The 14,526-nt window shown below is 27.7% G+C and overlaps 1 protein-coding gene across 1 annotated transcript; it reads left to right on the top strand.

Annotated features, from left to right (window-relative positions):
• Positions 1–5,254: 5,254 nt before the first annotated feature.
• Positions 5,255–6,803, top strand: LOC100785059 (heavy metal-associated isoprenylated plant protein 20). Its single transcript, XM_003536578.4, has 3 exons — positions 5,255–5,544; positions 5,649–5,724; positions 6,194–6,803. Exons 1-3 carry the CDS (start codon positions 5,473–5,475, stop codon positions 6,484–6,486), a joined length of 441 nt encoding a protein of 146 aa, XP_003536626.1. The 5' UTR covers positions 5,255–5,472; the 3' UTR covers positions 6,487–6,803.
• The last annotated feature ends 7,723 nt before the right edge of the window (positions 6,804–14,526 follow it).

The following is a 14,526-nucleotide window of genomic DNA, read 5'->3' as shown; positions in this document are numbered from 1 at the left end:
CTTGATTTTTAAAAAAAAAATTGTTATCACCGGCTAGTAATTTTTAAGGTTTAATTATTACTATGGTAGTCTAATTTATTTATTTATTTTCAATTTCATCATGTTATTATTAAAAGATTTAATTTCTCTTGTTATGGGTTGGAATCTCTTTGAGATTACTTTTCTCCTTTGGCGAATAATTCTTCATAAAAAGCTCTTCTATTGGGTAACTGTAATTAAATAAAATTAATCAGTTTATTCGTGCAATGAACATATTGTTCTTTTTAATTATTGATCATTTTAATTAAATTGAAAAATCATTTCTAAGTATAAATATAATATTTTTGGATTTTTTTATACAAAAACAATTGTTGAGAATTTTCAGTAATAAAAATTAGCAAAAACATATAAATAAAGGGTATTGAATAGCAATAGTTATTTTTAACAAAAAGAGATTATTCCATGATAGCAATTACATAATAAACATATCTCCTTCCCACCATATGATTTATGATTTTTTTAATTACTACTTTTAAGTCCTAAATATTTTTTTTCATTTATGATTTTGAAGTCGTAAATTTTTAAAAAAAGAAAATAATCATTAATAACAATTCTTATTAGAAGTTATAAATGATTTATGAATTTGTATTGAGAAGTTATAGGTATCTTACTACTTATCTTAATTTGAATTTTATCCCCATTTGATAATTTATAAAAATTATTATCCCTTTTGGTAATATTGCTAACCAAAATATTATAAAACAAAAAATGAAATTTAAATTAAATGATGATAATCGTGATAATTTGAACACAATATATTAGTCTTTGGCGCAATAAAATTAAGAAATGAAATATGAACGCAACCCTTCATGAAATCCCACCCGGTTATACCGCATTAGACCCGTCAGAAATTTGCATGTAAAAAAAGTGAAAAAAAGTTCTCTACAAAATTTCTCATCAGCTTTTTGAAATGTTAATGCCTTGATATAAATTCCTATAAACGAAAATGAGGATCAATAAAAAAAACAAATATTAAGACAATGAAAGGGTATATAATTTTAAGCAAGTTGAATACTAGTTATTAATACTATGGAATTGAAATAAAAATAAAAATAAAATATTATTTATTTGCATGAATAATTAAAAAGTTATCTGATTTATGTTAAAATTTGGACGGAATATGTTTGTAAGAAAAAGCGGGAAAAGTTTTCTGCAGGATTTATTTACTTTAATAATAAGAGATTGTTTGCTGTTAGAAACTCTACACTAATCATCTAGGTGGACCTTTGTTAGCATACTCAATATGTCGTTGACACTTTGCCTGTGCTTTCTCGTTCTATGATTTTCTGTCCTGAAATTATTAAAATATTTAATTAGGTCCTATATGTTTTTTAAATAATTTAATCAGAACTCTCTACTTTTTTTTATTATATGTATAAATTTAGTGATTTTTATATTCAAGAAAATAGTAAAATACAATCTGTTCGTTTTTTAAAAAGTATATTTATTTAATAAAACAAACAAAATTCTATTTCTATGGTGCGTCTATTTGAACTGTTTTTGTTTTATAAAAAACAGATTTTTATGTTTGTAATAAGTAAATTATATATGCTTCTTTAAAAAATGTATTTAAAAGTTATTTTTCATAATTATATATATATATATATATATATAATACTTCCATCTTTGGTAATATTTTGGCAATATATTTTGAACAACTAAAGTTATCACATAAATAAAATATTTGCATATTATAAAAAAATTAAAAAAAAAATTACAAGTTTGGGATTGTGTGAAATAATGTTAAAACATTCTGTAAAGAAAAAGAATAATGTTCAAATATGAATGTACTATTTTTATGAAAATAAAGAAAAAGTTAATGAAACATTAGAAGGGTAGTTGAATATTGTATTGAGGAAAACTCAAAGCTTTTTTAAAAATGATTTTGCAAATAAATTTGGAAAACAAGTTTAAAAGACTGTTCAAAGATGTTTTCGTAGAGAAATAAGAAGATAAAGGTGTGTTTGGTTTGCATTTTCATTTTCTGTTTTCATTTCCTGTTTTCATTTTCTGAAAAATGTTTTCATTTTCAAAAGATCAAAATTCTGAAAATATGTTTGGTTTGACTTCTTGTTTTCTGTTTTCATGGAATAAAAATACTGAAAATTTATTATATATTGACTTCTTGTATTTTTGTATTTTTAGATTTGCTTAAAATTACATTCATTGTCACCACAATTTCATTTTATCCGAAATGAGGTTTCTGTTCTCAATTAAAAACACTGAAAACGAAAATTTATTATTTTTCATTTTTTGGTTGTTTCCTGTTTTCATTTTCACTGCAAATGTTTTCAGAAATCTAACCAAACACATTTTCATCACCATTTTCTGTTTTCAATGAAAATGAAAACAGAAAACAACCAAACCAAACACCCCTAATATTTTCAAATACTTGCTTCTAAAAATATATATGTAAGCAATTAACAAAAAATATATGATTATAATTAAAAAATGTGTTTTTATACGGATTCGTTCACTCAAATCTTAAATTATGTCTGATTCTCTTTTAATCTTAGAAGGATTTCATTAATAAAAAATTATTACAACAAGTTTTTTACTACTGTCATTTCGAGTTATAACAAGTATTTTCTATTATTTTGCAAACGACGAATCTGTCCCTAGAAGTAAAAACTGGTTGATCGATGGAAATGCCTAGAGCTAGAATAGAAGGGTACCACTTAGGCACGAAGTACCAATGCTTTATCCCATTAAAAAAAAGTTATGGATCCCAGACAAGAAAAACATGTACGTAATCGGATCGTGACACATGGATAACAATGAAGGTGAACAAAACGCAAATTTAGTTAGAACCATTGAAATACAAGAATTGAGGCCACAGGAGATTGAGAACAATCAGATTAGATGGACATGGAAATTGAATGATTAATCTGTGCATGTATATGTTTGAATAATGCACGGACCCATCCAATTAATTTTGACAAGGATGGTGTTGATTTACAATGTCATAGAGTCATAGATAGTATTAGGTTAACAAGTTATGATAGCATGTACACTTCTACGCTTTGATTTGAAAGGGCTTTGGCGTTTTCTCAGTTTGTTCTAAATCTCTAATCATGAATGAATAGCTAGCAATTCCACTTCACATGCCAGGTGCAAACGATCACAGTGTTGTGATTGATAAGATGGTCAAACCTGAATTTTGTATATAATTGGGGGTTACCCCTACCCATTAAACATGTGAAAATTCTCAAGAGATTTATGCTAAATTTAATAAAAAAATTCAATAGGTGAAATTTAGTTCACATCAAGTCCTAAATTTATAGAAAAAGTATTTATATTTAATCCCATAAAATAAGCTTTTGAGGAGGAATAAAAAAATTGAATATAAGTAAGCAATTATTCTATAACCGAATTAAAGGATATCATTTGGGAATTCAAGATTTTGATTAAAGTTATACCAAATAAAAAAATATGGAAAAGAAAAATAGAGAATGAATGAAAACAAAATAAATAAGGTAATAATACTTGAGAAAAAAAATAAAGAAAGAGATAAGATTATGAATAAAAATAGGTAAAAAAAATTACAATGAGTCTTATAAATTTTTAACTTATTTTTAATTAATTTTTTTTCAATCAACCAATCAAATTTCCTTAAATAAAAAAACCAATCAAATTATTTTTCTCTTTCCTCTCAATTTCTTCTCTTTCAAACATAACATTAAACATTGGAGCAAAGAAATCAAATAATCAAACTAGTTTCACACAAACTTCTATGCAGTAACAAATGAGCGTTGATATTTTCATGGTTTTATATTATTTCGGAAGCTGTTGCCTATTGGCATATTTACAACTGCCAGTAAAGTGTAAAAGCAGCAAACCCAGTGGCTCAAATAGCTGGAGGTAGCAAACTTCTATTTCCCTTGCATCTCATGCATGCAACCAGATCTCTAACCAAGTTGATGTGGTAGAAATATTAACTTGTGAAATTTACTATATGTTAATATACATGCAACGAGTCTTTCAAACTAAATGATTACCAAATGAATAAAAAAATATATAGATAGATAGATAGCCTGATTTTTCTAATGATTTCCCACTATTTGTTTTTTAGATAATAACATTGACACTTCAAAATAGCCCATCACAACTATTTTCCGCCAAAAAAAAATAGCATTACAAAAATATTTGCATATAGATATGCTAGATCTTCTACAGTTTCCCACTGTTAAGATAGAAACATTGACATGCAAATTAAATGATCCATCAACATCATTTCCACCAAAAATAAAAACAGAAAAGATCCATCGCATTTATAGACGATGCTACTATGGTTGCAGTGAAATTAATGATTACGAAGATGTTTTCTTTACTTATACTTTTTGTGTAGAACAGTTAGTGGATTTTCTGTTTTGCATTCAGAATGTTAGCTCATCATAATTGAGTATCTCAAAAGACAATGAATAGTTGACCTTAATAGTATCTTTCGATAATTATATTTGGCAAATAACTTAAGTTGTTTGTTTTACACTAGAAAATAGAAATCAATATTGTTTTACATCGCATACATTTTAATATAAAATTTATAATTAAAATTAATTTAAATAAAAATTTCAATTTATTCAAAATTAGTTCTGTTAAAATCAATTGTCTCTCTAATCTGATTCAACTTTTTATCACGTACAAGGAAAAAACTTTATTAAAACTCTCAAAATAAGTAAATTAAACTTTAGCTAAATGATTTTAACGTTTCAAAAAGATTAATTTATGACTCTTGAATCTTGATTGAAAGATATTCTTGATAAAAATAACATACTTTTGTTGAAAATGTTGGCTTACATTTTATTTAGTAATTGATCAGTACCTCAAGAAACAGTTTTAAATAAAATTAAACAGAAGCAATGGGGTCTGAAGTCAAATCAGTGTGATACAGGTGTCCAGAAGAAGATGTTTGCCTTTGGGCAGAACAATCAAAAGAAAGTTGAAAGTTGAAAAAATGTGTGTTTCTTTGAGCAAAAGAAACCAGCTAGAGTGCGGCTTGATAGTAAATATTTTACCCCTATCATTCTCAAATAATTAACTGGCTAGATTCAATAATTTTGGCTATTCATGTCAAGTGGCTATTGTCACGATATTTGTGTAGACACTAGACAGACATAATTTAATTAGAGACAAAAGTCCTTATCTAACTATTATTTTATACATTAAACTTTGGCACAAGTAATGCATATATTAAGGATACCACTTCCCTTCTAAATGTATAATTTGGTACCGCAAAATATTGTTATAGAGCCTCTTCCCTCCCTTCCTCTTTAATTTGCTTTTACTCTCTCTCTCTCTCTCTCTCTCTCTCTCTATATATATATATATATATATATATATATCAAATACTCTGTTCTGTCTTCTCTTCTTCCCCTGTTCAAACCTCTTCTTTAGTTCTCCATTTATTTTTGTGCTAAAAAAAGAACCAAGGAAATGGGTGCTCTCGATTTCCTTTCAGATTACTTCTCAGTTTCCACCCCAAAAAAGAAACGCAAACCAATGCAGGTTTTCATGAGCTCCTATCCCTTATATGTGTGTGTGCTTTTATGGTGGTTTTAGTCTCAAGCAAATTGTCATTTTATTTTCCTTTTTAATTCTTTGTGTTGCAGACAGTTGAAATCAAGGTGAAAATGGACTGTGATGGCTGTGAAAGAAGAGTTCGGAATTCTGTTTCCAACATGTCAGGTTGTTATCTCTGCCTTCCTTAAATACACTCTCATTTTTGTCTCCAATTTTTCAAGTAAAAATATGAAAAAGAAACCTTATTTTCGTAGATAAATTAAAATCAGCATAGAAGAAAACTTATATACAGTTTCTTAAATACTTCAATTATTGTTCTCTAATCAAAATAAGAACCTTATCTGATAATCTATATTGTATTGATATTTAATGTAAACCTTTATTAAGAAAATTATGGATGAAACTCTATTTCTAATAGCAGAACCTCACCAACAATACTGGACGAACAATTCATCTAAGTTTTGTCCTATATAATAAATATTTTTTTTGTATAGTTTGCTAATTTGTTCTACGAAACTGTTCAAATTCTCAAAGGACATCATGCACATGTTGTTGGTAATTGGAGAAAATTAACAAAGAATTGATTATAGTAAATTAAGTTGGACTTACAAATAATTTGAAAACACGAATCCAGGTGTGAAACAAGTAGAGGTGAATAGAAAGCAAAGCAAGGTAACAGTGACAGGTTACGTGGATAGAAACAAGGTCCTAAAGAAAGTGCAAAGCACGGGAAAAAGAGCTGAGTTTTGGCCATATATTCAGTACAATTTGGTGGCATATCCCTATGTAGTTCAGGCATATGACAAGAAGGCACCATCAGGGTATGTGAAAAACACTGAACAAGCACTCCCCAACCCTAACGCACCGGATGAGAAGCTCACCTCCCTCTTCAGTGATGACAACCCTAATGCATGTTCAATAATGTAGAGCAATTTTAGTTATGTATGTACAAGAAGGGCTACACCTTGCAAGTTCATATGCTTCACTTTTCCATGTGTGCATGTATAGTTTCTTGGAGGCTATTTTTTAACTTCTTGTTATCTGTATTGTCTTTGTTTAATGACTAGGAATTAGGTTCTGCTTAAGTTAGAATAGAACTTGGAGGAATAGGTGGAAATTCTGTTTGCGGCATATGGCAATCGTTGTGATAGTTGTGTACTTGTGTTTAAATTTTAATCACTGCTGTTGTACTTTCATGATCATCTTGTTCAAAGCTTTTTTAAAATAAATATTATTTCTAAGTACGTGCTAGAGTTTTCTTAATATGCATTTTAACTTATTGGAGCTACAATGTCTGGGGTTAAAATAATTTTTTTTATCATTAGCCAATTTCTTTCTATATTTTCTTCTTTCCATTTATCATTATTCAAAATATAAATAATAAGATGATGAACGGTACAGTACAATGTTTCAAATGTTTAAGACATTTATTATTTCTTTCTATCCCTCCTTTTTGTTATATTTACATTTCTCTTCCTTTAATTTATCATTCTTTCATTTTTGCAATGTTTAAGACACAATTTCAAGAACAAAAAGGCTGGTGCATAAACATCTCTAACGCCTAATTTAAGCACACTACTTTTACGAGAGAATGTTAAAAATATTTCTTTCATGAAGAACCGTAATATAGTATCACATCTTAACTCTGTTTTTTACTGTATCCGCCGACTTAATTCCACCCAGACCCGGTCACTGGTGCAAACACTTTTCTAAGATAATAATAATTAACAAGAATTGCGAAATGCTGAAAAGAGACTTCAATTCCAATACTTGGAAATAATCTTTATTGATCTTTAATCCAATTGTTAATACTTCTCCTTTCCCAATGATCAATTTTAAGATATATATTATATATGCGAAAGTAGTATAGTACATATAATTGATGGATAAAGATGCAACAAATTAGTTAGGGGTTTATTGCTGCGCTGTTGGATTACATGCAAGACAATTGAGGTGAGGCTACCTTTGTAAGTGCATATATTGGATGATTTGCATAAGTCTAGCTAGCAGTATAAATGAGTCAAGCCGATTTGAGCGTCACTACTTAGGTTTAAATTTGACTAGTAAAAAGAAATTTAGATGTTTAAGTTTATTTCATTTATTTATTAATCGACAATCTAAACTGAAAAATTTAAGATTAACCTACTTTAAAAAAGATAAAGCTTGAGTTTAACTCATTTATAATCTAACTTTACTTATATTATTGATGTTATTTTTGTTAATCTATTTCTAAATAGATTTTTTAATACTAGCTTATATTTACTCAACAAAAGACTTCCTTTCTTTTAATATTTTCCCCTTTAAATTTTAACCCTCTCACAAAAAAAAAATCTATACATATCGAATAACATATCGTTTATGTATGTGTTTAGTAAACAAAAATATATTATTGTTTATAATAAATTGCCACTAGAAAGAATACAAAAGTGTTTTCACACAAATAGTAATATCTATGTAATTTTAATTTTTTATGATACGTGACGTGTATATACACATCTGTAAACAAGTTATTCGGGAGCTGTTATTATTGAACTTATAATACTTAATTTTTGGGCTCATTAACTAATAAGTTGAATCTCAAACTTCAATTTATAAACAAACTTGATCAAACATTTAAAAAATCAAACTTAAATAATTCAATTCATCAGCATCCTGTCTCTAATTAATACTTCAAATGATCTTTATTCCTCCTCTTTAAACCAACTGTTGGCATTTTGCCTAGCCCGATATTAGCGGGGAAGTGGGCTGCAGATTAGTTTTCAGATAAGAACAACTGAAAGAAAATGCAGATCCGTATTAACTTTTTACCCGATTAATTAATTATTATTTTATAGAATAATAGTTTTCTTTTAAATAAAATAATATAGAACAAATATCTGCTGTCATATTTGTCAAACAGTAAACATCATAGTATCTTTCTTTCCCTTAATTTTGGGATTATACAGAAAAAAGACAAGCAGTAGCGGTGATTGATTTTACAAAATGTCAGGCGATAACATGTGAGTAGATCAAAGTTTTATTAAAATAACATTTTGAAAAAGGTTTTCTAAAAACAAAAAAATAGGATAAAAACATATGATTAATTTAAATAAATCAAATAAAAACTATTACCGTATAAGTGATAGATTTTTTTATAATATAAGTGATAGATATTTGAGATATATTGTTATATTTTATTTTCATCTTTTGATATATTTATTTTTCTTGTTACATGCTCTTAATTAATTTTTTAACTTTCAATAACTTTTTAACTTTTAAACTAATTTTACTCTACTTAACTTTATTCAGATTAGATAATTAACAATTGTGTTAAAAAAAATAAAAATAAAAAATAAAAACTTTGACACTTTTTAAATCAATACGGTGAAGTGAATACAATTGGAACATAAGCGTTAAAGGATATCTCAAATTCTTTTAGAATGCATCTGGATAGAAAAGTTTAATTTAGAAAAATAATTTATCAGAAAATTTAAATTTTTTTAATTTAAAATTCATTATTTGGATGTTTCTTTAGAAAAAATTTAAATTTCCAGAATTTTAAAACAGAATTTTAAACAACTAAATATATGAAATTTTAATTTTTTTCTAAAATGTGAAAAATTATCAAATTTAAAATGATTGAGTTTTATTACTGGAAATGATTTGGCTCAATAGAAATTTTAGATGTTTTTATTAAACCAGTCACCAAAATGGAAGATGACATTCTTGATAGAATAACTTTTTAAAATGTGTATTTTCTTTATGAGATTCATCCTCTTTTTCACCTAAAAGTTTTCGAAATTTCGTTTTGGATCTCGGGACTCTTCCTTTACATAGATGATTATCTTCTTCAATAAACATCGTTTGAGCTCGCGGAGCGTCGATTGGATGCAGGCAAAGGGGGACATGTAGAACTGCATCCACTAGTTAGGGGAGCAGCCGTTGTTACCCATTAAGCGGCGGAGGTGCTCGCTAGCGCAAAAGACTTGGGTCATGTCATGCGAAGTTGACTGAATCTTGTGGTCGAGTGTGGTGGTGTACGCTGTCGTTTCCCGATTTCCTGCGACTCGCCATGCTGCATCATTATTCTTCTCTTTGGAAGCACATTAATCATATTTTCTCTTCTCTTTGTATTTATTTTATTTCACCCACGCAAATTTAATTTTTTTTATCTAAATATAAAATTTTGAAAATAAAAAAATTTTAATTGAAATATTTGAAACTCTTAAAATTTAAATTTCTCATAATTTTAAATTCTTTTATCCAAATACACTCTGAATTTTAAAATTCGGTCATCAATCATTAGATCGATGTTTGCTACGTCTAAAGACTTGAGATCAAACTCTTGGCACGAAATAAAGGCGTGGAGAAGCCAGAACCTTTCCATTTTCCAAGATCATGTAATGAACTCAAGGCTTCCACCTGGTATGAAATTACTTCAAGGTAGCTTTTACTTTTAGGAATAGGATTCAAAGGGAACTTATCTTTGCACTTACTTACCGCAGGCTTCTTCCCTTTCTTTTCTGTCTCTGAAAAATTCAATGTATATTGTGGAATGTGGACTTTTTTTTACAAGTATAAAGGCAAAAAGGATTTTGACGACAAGGAGAGAAGACACAAACTAAAATATCAAATTGGTAGCATAAGGTAGAGAGGATTTTCGGTTCTGCATTTATTGCAAATCTATATCGACGGACACGGGAACATATAATGAATAACACATAAATTAATTTATTGCTCAATCTCTATCAAGTTTGGCTTTGTTTTTTTATTTTTTATTTTTTCTTTCGGTTAGGGGATGAAAAGGGGAGGGTCCATATATTTATGTTCCATTTCCATAAAGCTAATATTCGGATAAAGTGGCGGGCTATTATTTGGCACAGGAACTTTCCACTTGGGAACAGGAACCGTCACTAAAGCATTCTTGTTCTTTTTTGGCATTGCACGAGCGTGTCTTAGCATGGAGGAAAATTTTTGAGTTGGATGATTGAGGACACTGCGATCTTTGGGAATGTGAGTGGATTTAGACTCCCACTTAATTTATGACTATACTTCCATTTACGTGGTCCAAGCTCGTGATGTGTGGCTTCCAATCCAGAAAAAAAAATGCCAATAATAATATCCATTAAAAACATGTAAAGACTAAAAACTATCGATAGTACATGTTTTTAATGGATATTATTATTGACATTTTTACATGCTTTAGAAAGTTTTAATATATAATTAACAAAATGGGGCAGAAAGAATATTAAATTATAATAGTAACGAGTAAGAAGAGTCTAATACCTAAAGCAATTAAGGTCTGTCTTGCTAATTACGCCATCATGTCTTGCAAAATTAACTAAACTTCCTAAATGATTATATGCAGAACAAACGAGTTTCTCTCAAGTATATAGTAAAAAAAAAAAATTGTATATATGGGGTATATATGATAGGCGCAAAGAACTATATTAATTCTACTCCTAAGCTACCTACCATTAACAAAGCTAAGAGAAAATAAAATAACAACTTTGATTGTTCATTCATAATAATTCATAGCAACAGTAGCTCCTTTAAATACAAAACTAATACCTAGCATAAAGTGGACTACAAACTATACAAAGGATTATCTAATATAGCTGGGCCATTTTAGGGAGGGAGTTACTATTGATCCCATGAAAATTGTTTTTGGCTCCAATCAAGGGAATAGACTTTTTTATTTCAGAATTATCCTTTTCAAGAAATCATAATTTTATTGTATATTTTTTCACCCTAAATATGATCACCAAATCATGTTTCCATTGAATAAAAATAACTGTAAAAAAATATCTAACAGAAATGTATTTTGGTATACAAAATCTAAAATAGAAACACATTTTCGTTGTATAATTTTCTTGCATCCCCTTTTTATACAACAAAAACATGTTCCCGTTAGATATTTTTTCATGAAAAAATAATTGTAAAGTTAAGTTATTTTTTTTACTTGAATTAATTTTTAAGTTTAAATTAATGATGATATAAATTACTCTTTTTAACTGTAATCAAAATAGTATCATGAATTGATTTGTTTATTATTAATAAAGGTAATTCTTATAATAATTAATTTGATTAACTTTATAAATTATTTGTATCCAATTTATTTAATTTTAATTAAAAAGATATTAAATACTAATCAAAATAATAAATTATATCACAATTAATTTGATTACTTTAAAAAGTAATTTACATTTATAGTTAATAAAAAATACAACAAAAATACAATTTTATTATGTTTTCTTTTTTGCAGCCCACGGTGCACATGTTTCCGCAAAAACTATGCATAACACAATTATGATTTTATTATGTAAAGTTTTTACACCCCTATCATGCAGTATAAATATGATTCTGCAGTGCATTTTGGGATGGGAAAATTTGGAATTTTGAGAGATAGGGGTCAATTGCAACCCCTTTTGGGAAATAACAACTGCCCAAAAAATATAATCCTTCAGTCTAATAGGCATGTGAGTGATTGCTTGGGCCAGCCTCCTATCAGTATGCTTAAATAAAACTTACTCTTGGTAGCTGGAGCATAGCTCAGGTAGTTTGGTATGGACGAGAATGTAACCAAAGATGGTATCAGTTTTACTCATATTAGGCACAATTCAATGTGTCTGATGTAAATAAAACTAAAAGTTACCCACTCTTACCAAAATTAATTGATAGATCGCATAACAATAATAAAAGTTAACCAAAGATGGTATCAGTTTTCCTTATTGAAGATTGAATACGTCGTAAAATATATTCATGACTGTACAGATAGTAGTTCACAGTCCGTTGTGTACAATCGACAAAAAAAAAAAAAAAAAAAAACTCCGTTGTGTATAATCCACTATCCATAAGGGCTTTGGTTGGGCCAACAAAATCTTGATGTATTTAATCTCACGTCTACTTGGATGGCAAACCAGACCGCTTGCCTTTATGATTTTTTTATATATAAAAAAACTATTAATAAAGTACTAAAATAGAAAAATCTTTCTAGTCTACAGACTGGTCCAAAATTGGTCCCATTTATAATTTAGATTGAATTGTAAATTTTACCATCAAATTTTTATTATTTTATAAATTTTAACACTCAATTCTTATCATGAATTTTATCACCTACTTTCATATTTTAACGAATTTTATCTTAAGTTTTTTTCCCATAAATTTTATCATTCAAATGTTAACATTTCAAAATTTTTATCATTTATATTTTTTTTTGTATTTTATCATTACATTGGTAATAAAACAATGTAAAAAGTCATATTTTTGTACATTAATTATAATTCTAATTGATGTGAAAAAGTAACTTTCTACATTAGTTGTGATTATAATTGGTGTCAAAAGTTAAAATTGTTTATCATTGGTAAATAGTTTTTGAACCCACCTAATTTGGTATATAATTTTATAAAACCACCTAATTTGATAAAAATAAGTTTGTTTACGATGATAAAATATACAAAAATTAAAAACTTTGGTGGTAAAATTTAATAAAATAAAACTTGGATGATAAAACTTGTTAGATAATAAAAGTTGAGTGATAAAATTTGTAATTAAAAATATAATTTATTAGTTTTCTTTTGTTGTTGAAATGCAAAAGTTTAAATGATTGGATTCTAGGCGCCCTTTAAGACTAAGACAAATCTTAAGGTTCAATGAACCTGACAAAAGTATTTATATAATATTGATAAAATTCTTGCATTGACCGTGGGCATCAAATCAACATTCTTTTTTGGGATGAGTTTATTGTTTATTAGCTAGATCAACCTTTGTTGATATTCCATTTATTAGCTATTAAAAAAACATTTTTTTAAAAAGAAAATGAATTTATAGTTAGCTACGGGGACTACTCATTTAACCCAAACTTATACAAGTTCATTTAAAATGTGATTTTATATAGAATAGTTACTTGTATGCTTAAATAGACCAGGGCAAGCTAATAGAAAGCACTTTAGATTGTTTCACATTTAGATTTTTGAAAAGCGACAATTGAAAGCAATTTAGATGCTTTGATTCCTATAAAAAAAAAATGCTTTGATTCCAATTGTTCGAACTTTGATGTAATGGAAAGAACAATGGGGTTTTCTAAAGGTAAATAGCCCCACTATTAGTTAAAGCTGTTGCCTTTGCAAAGTCTTATTTTCCTTAGTGTACACATTAGGGGTAAATTGATCAAAGAGAAATTTTATTTAGAATAGAAAAGGCAATCCATATTTTGATGGGAAATATAGAAACCGGTGGTCCGACTCTATCATTTGGTTCAGTATTTCAAAGTGGATAATTGAACGAATGCCATGTGAATGTAATTAGTGATTACCATCAATGGTGAAGCATGTTGATTACTTTAGCTAGTGTCCCATCTTCACATTCTTTCTTCGAGATGTGCTTGAACAGAAGTTATTCGGCCATCGGGATAGTGATAATCACATTTTCACATCATATTTTTTTTTTAGTACATATTCATACTCATATCATATACAATCTAATGTAATGTTCCTCATGAAATAAAGTAAAATAATGACTGAATATCGAATTTTTTTTTTTAAAAGTCTAAGTAAACTCGTCTAGATAGGTGAAAATGTAAATTACAAATTAAATCCGACATTATGTAAATATTTTCTTTCTAACATATATGAAAAATCTTGAATTATTTGATTAAAGGACATAAGTTAATACTTGTATTAACGGTTATTAGTGCAACTTTAACATTATTCCATGTTAAGGAATTATCATGGTAATTAATAATTACATTTAAAAAATCAAAATGATTTATAAGTATATATGGCGTTGAAGATTTCATTAAGTTTCATTGTCATGCAAGGGTTTAGGGTTGCTTTTAATTAAAACTATTATTTTTTAAGACCTACCTAATAAATGTAATATCATATATTGGTATTATTTAAGTGAAATTACAACTTTTAATTTATAGGATAACAAGTTTTGTCCTATCTTAATTTACATCTCCTATTTTCCATCGTCAATACCTCGAGC

Source organism: Glycine max, chromosome 10 (assembly GCF_000004515.6).
Source record: "Glycine max cultivar Williams 82 chromosome 10, Glycine_max_v4.0, whole genome shotgun sequence".
Lineage (NCBI taxonomy): Eukaryota > Viridiplantae > Streptophyta > Magnoliopsida > Fabales > Fabaceae > Glycine > Glycine max.
The sequence above is the reverse complement of the archived record's forward strand: the minus strand, read 5'-3'. Positions and strand labels throughout refer to the sequence as shown.

Bases quoted from the DNA above. Each gene is read 5' to 3' on its own strand.
- LOC100785059 (XM_003536578.4), top strand. From the start codon at position 5,473: ATGGGTGCTCTCGATTTCCTTTCAGATTACTTCTCAGTTTCCACCCCA. The intron at 5,545-5,648 runs GTTTTCATGAGC...TTTGTGTTGCAG, and splicing joins AGAAACGCAAACCAATGCAG to ACAGTTGAAATCAAGGTGAA. The intron at 5,725-6,193 runs GTTGTTATCTCT...ACACGAATCCAG, and splicing joins TTCTGTTTCCAACATGTCAG to GTGTGAAACAAGTAGAGGTG.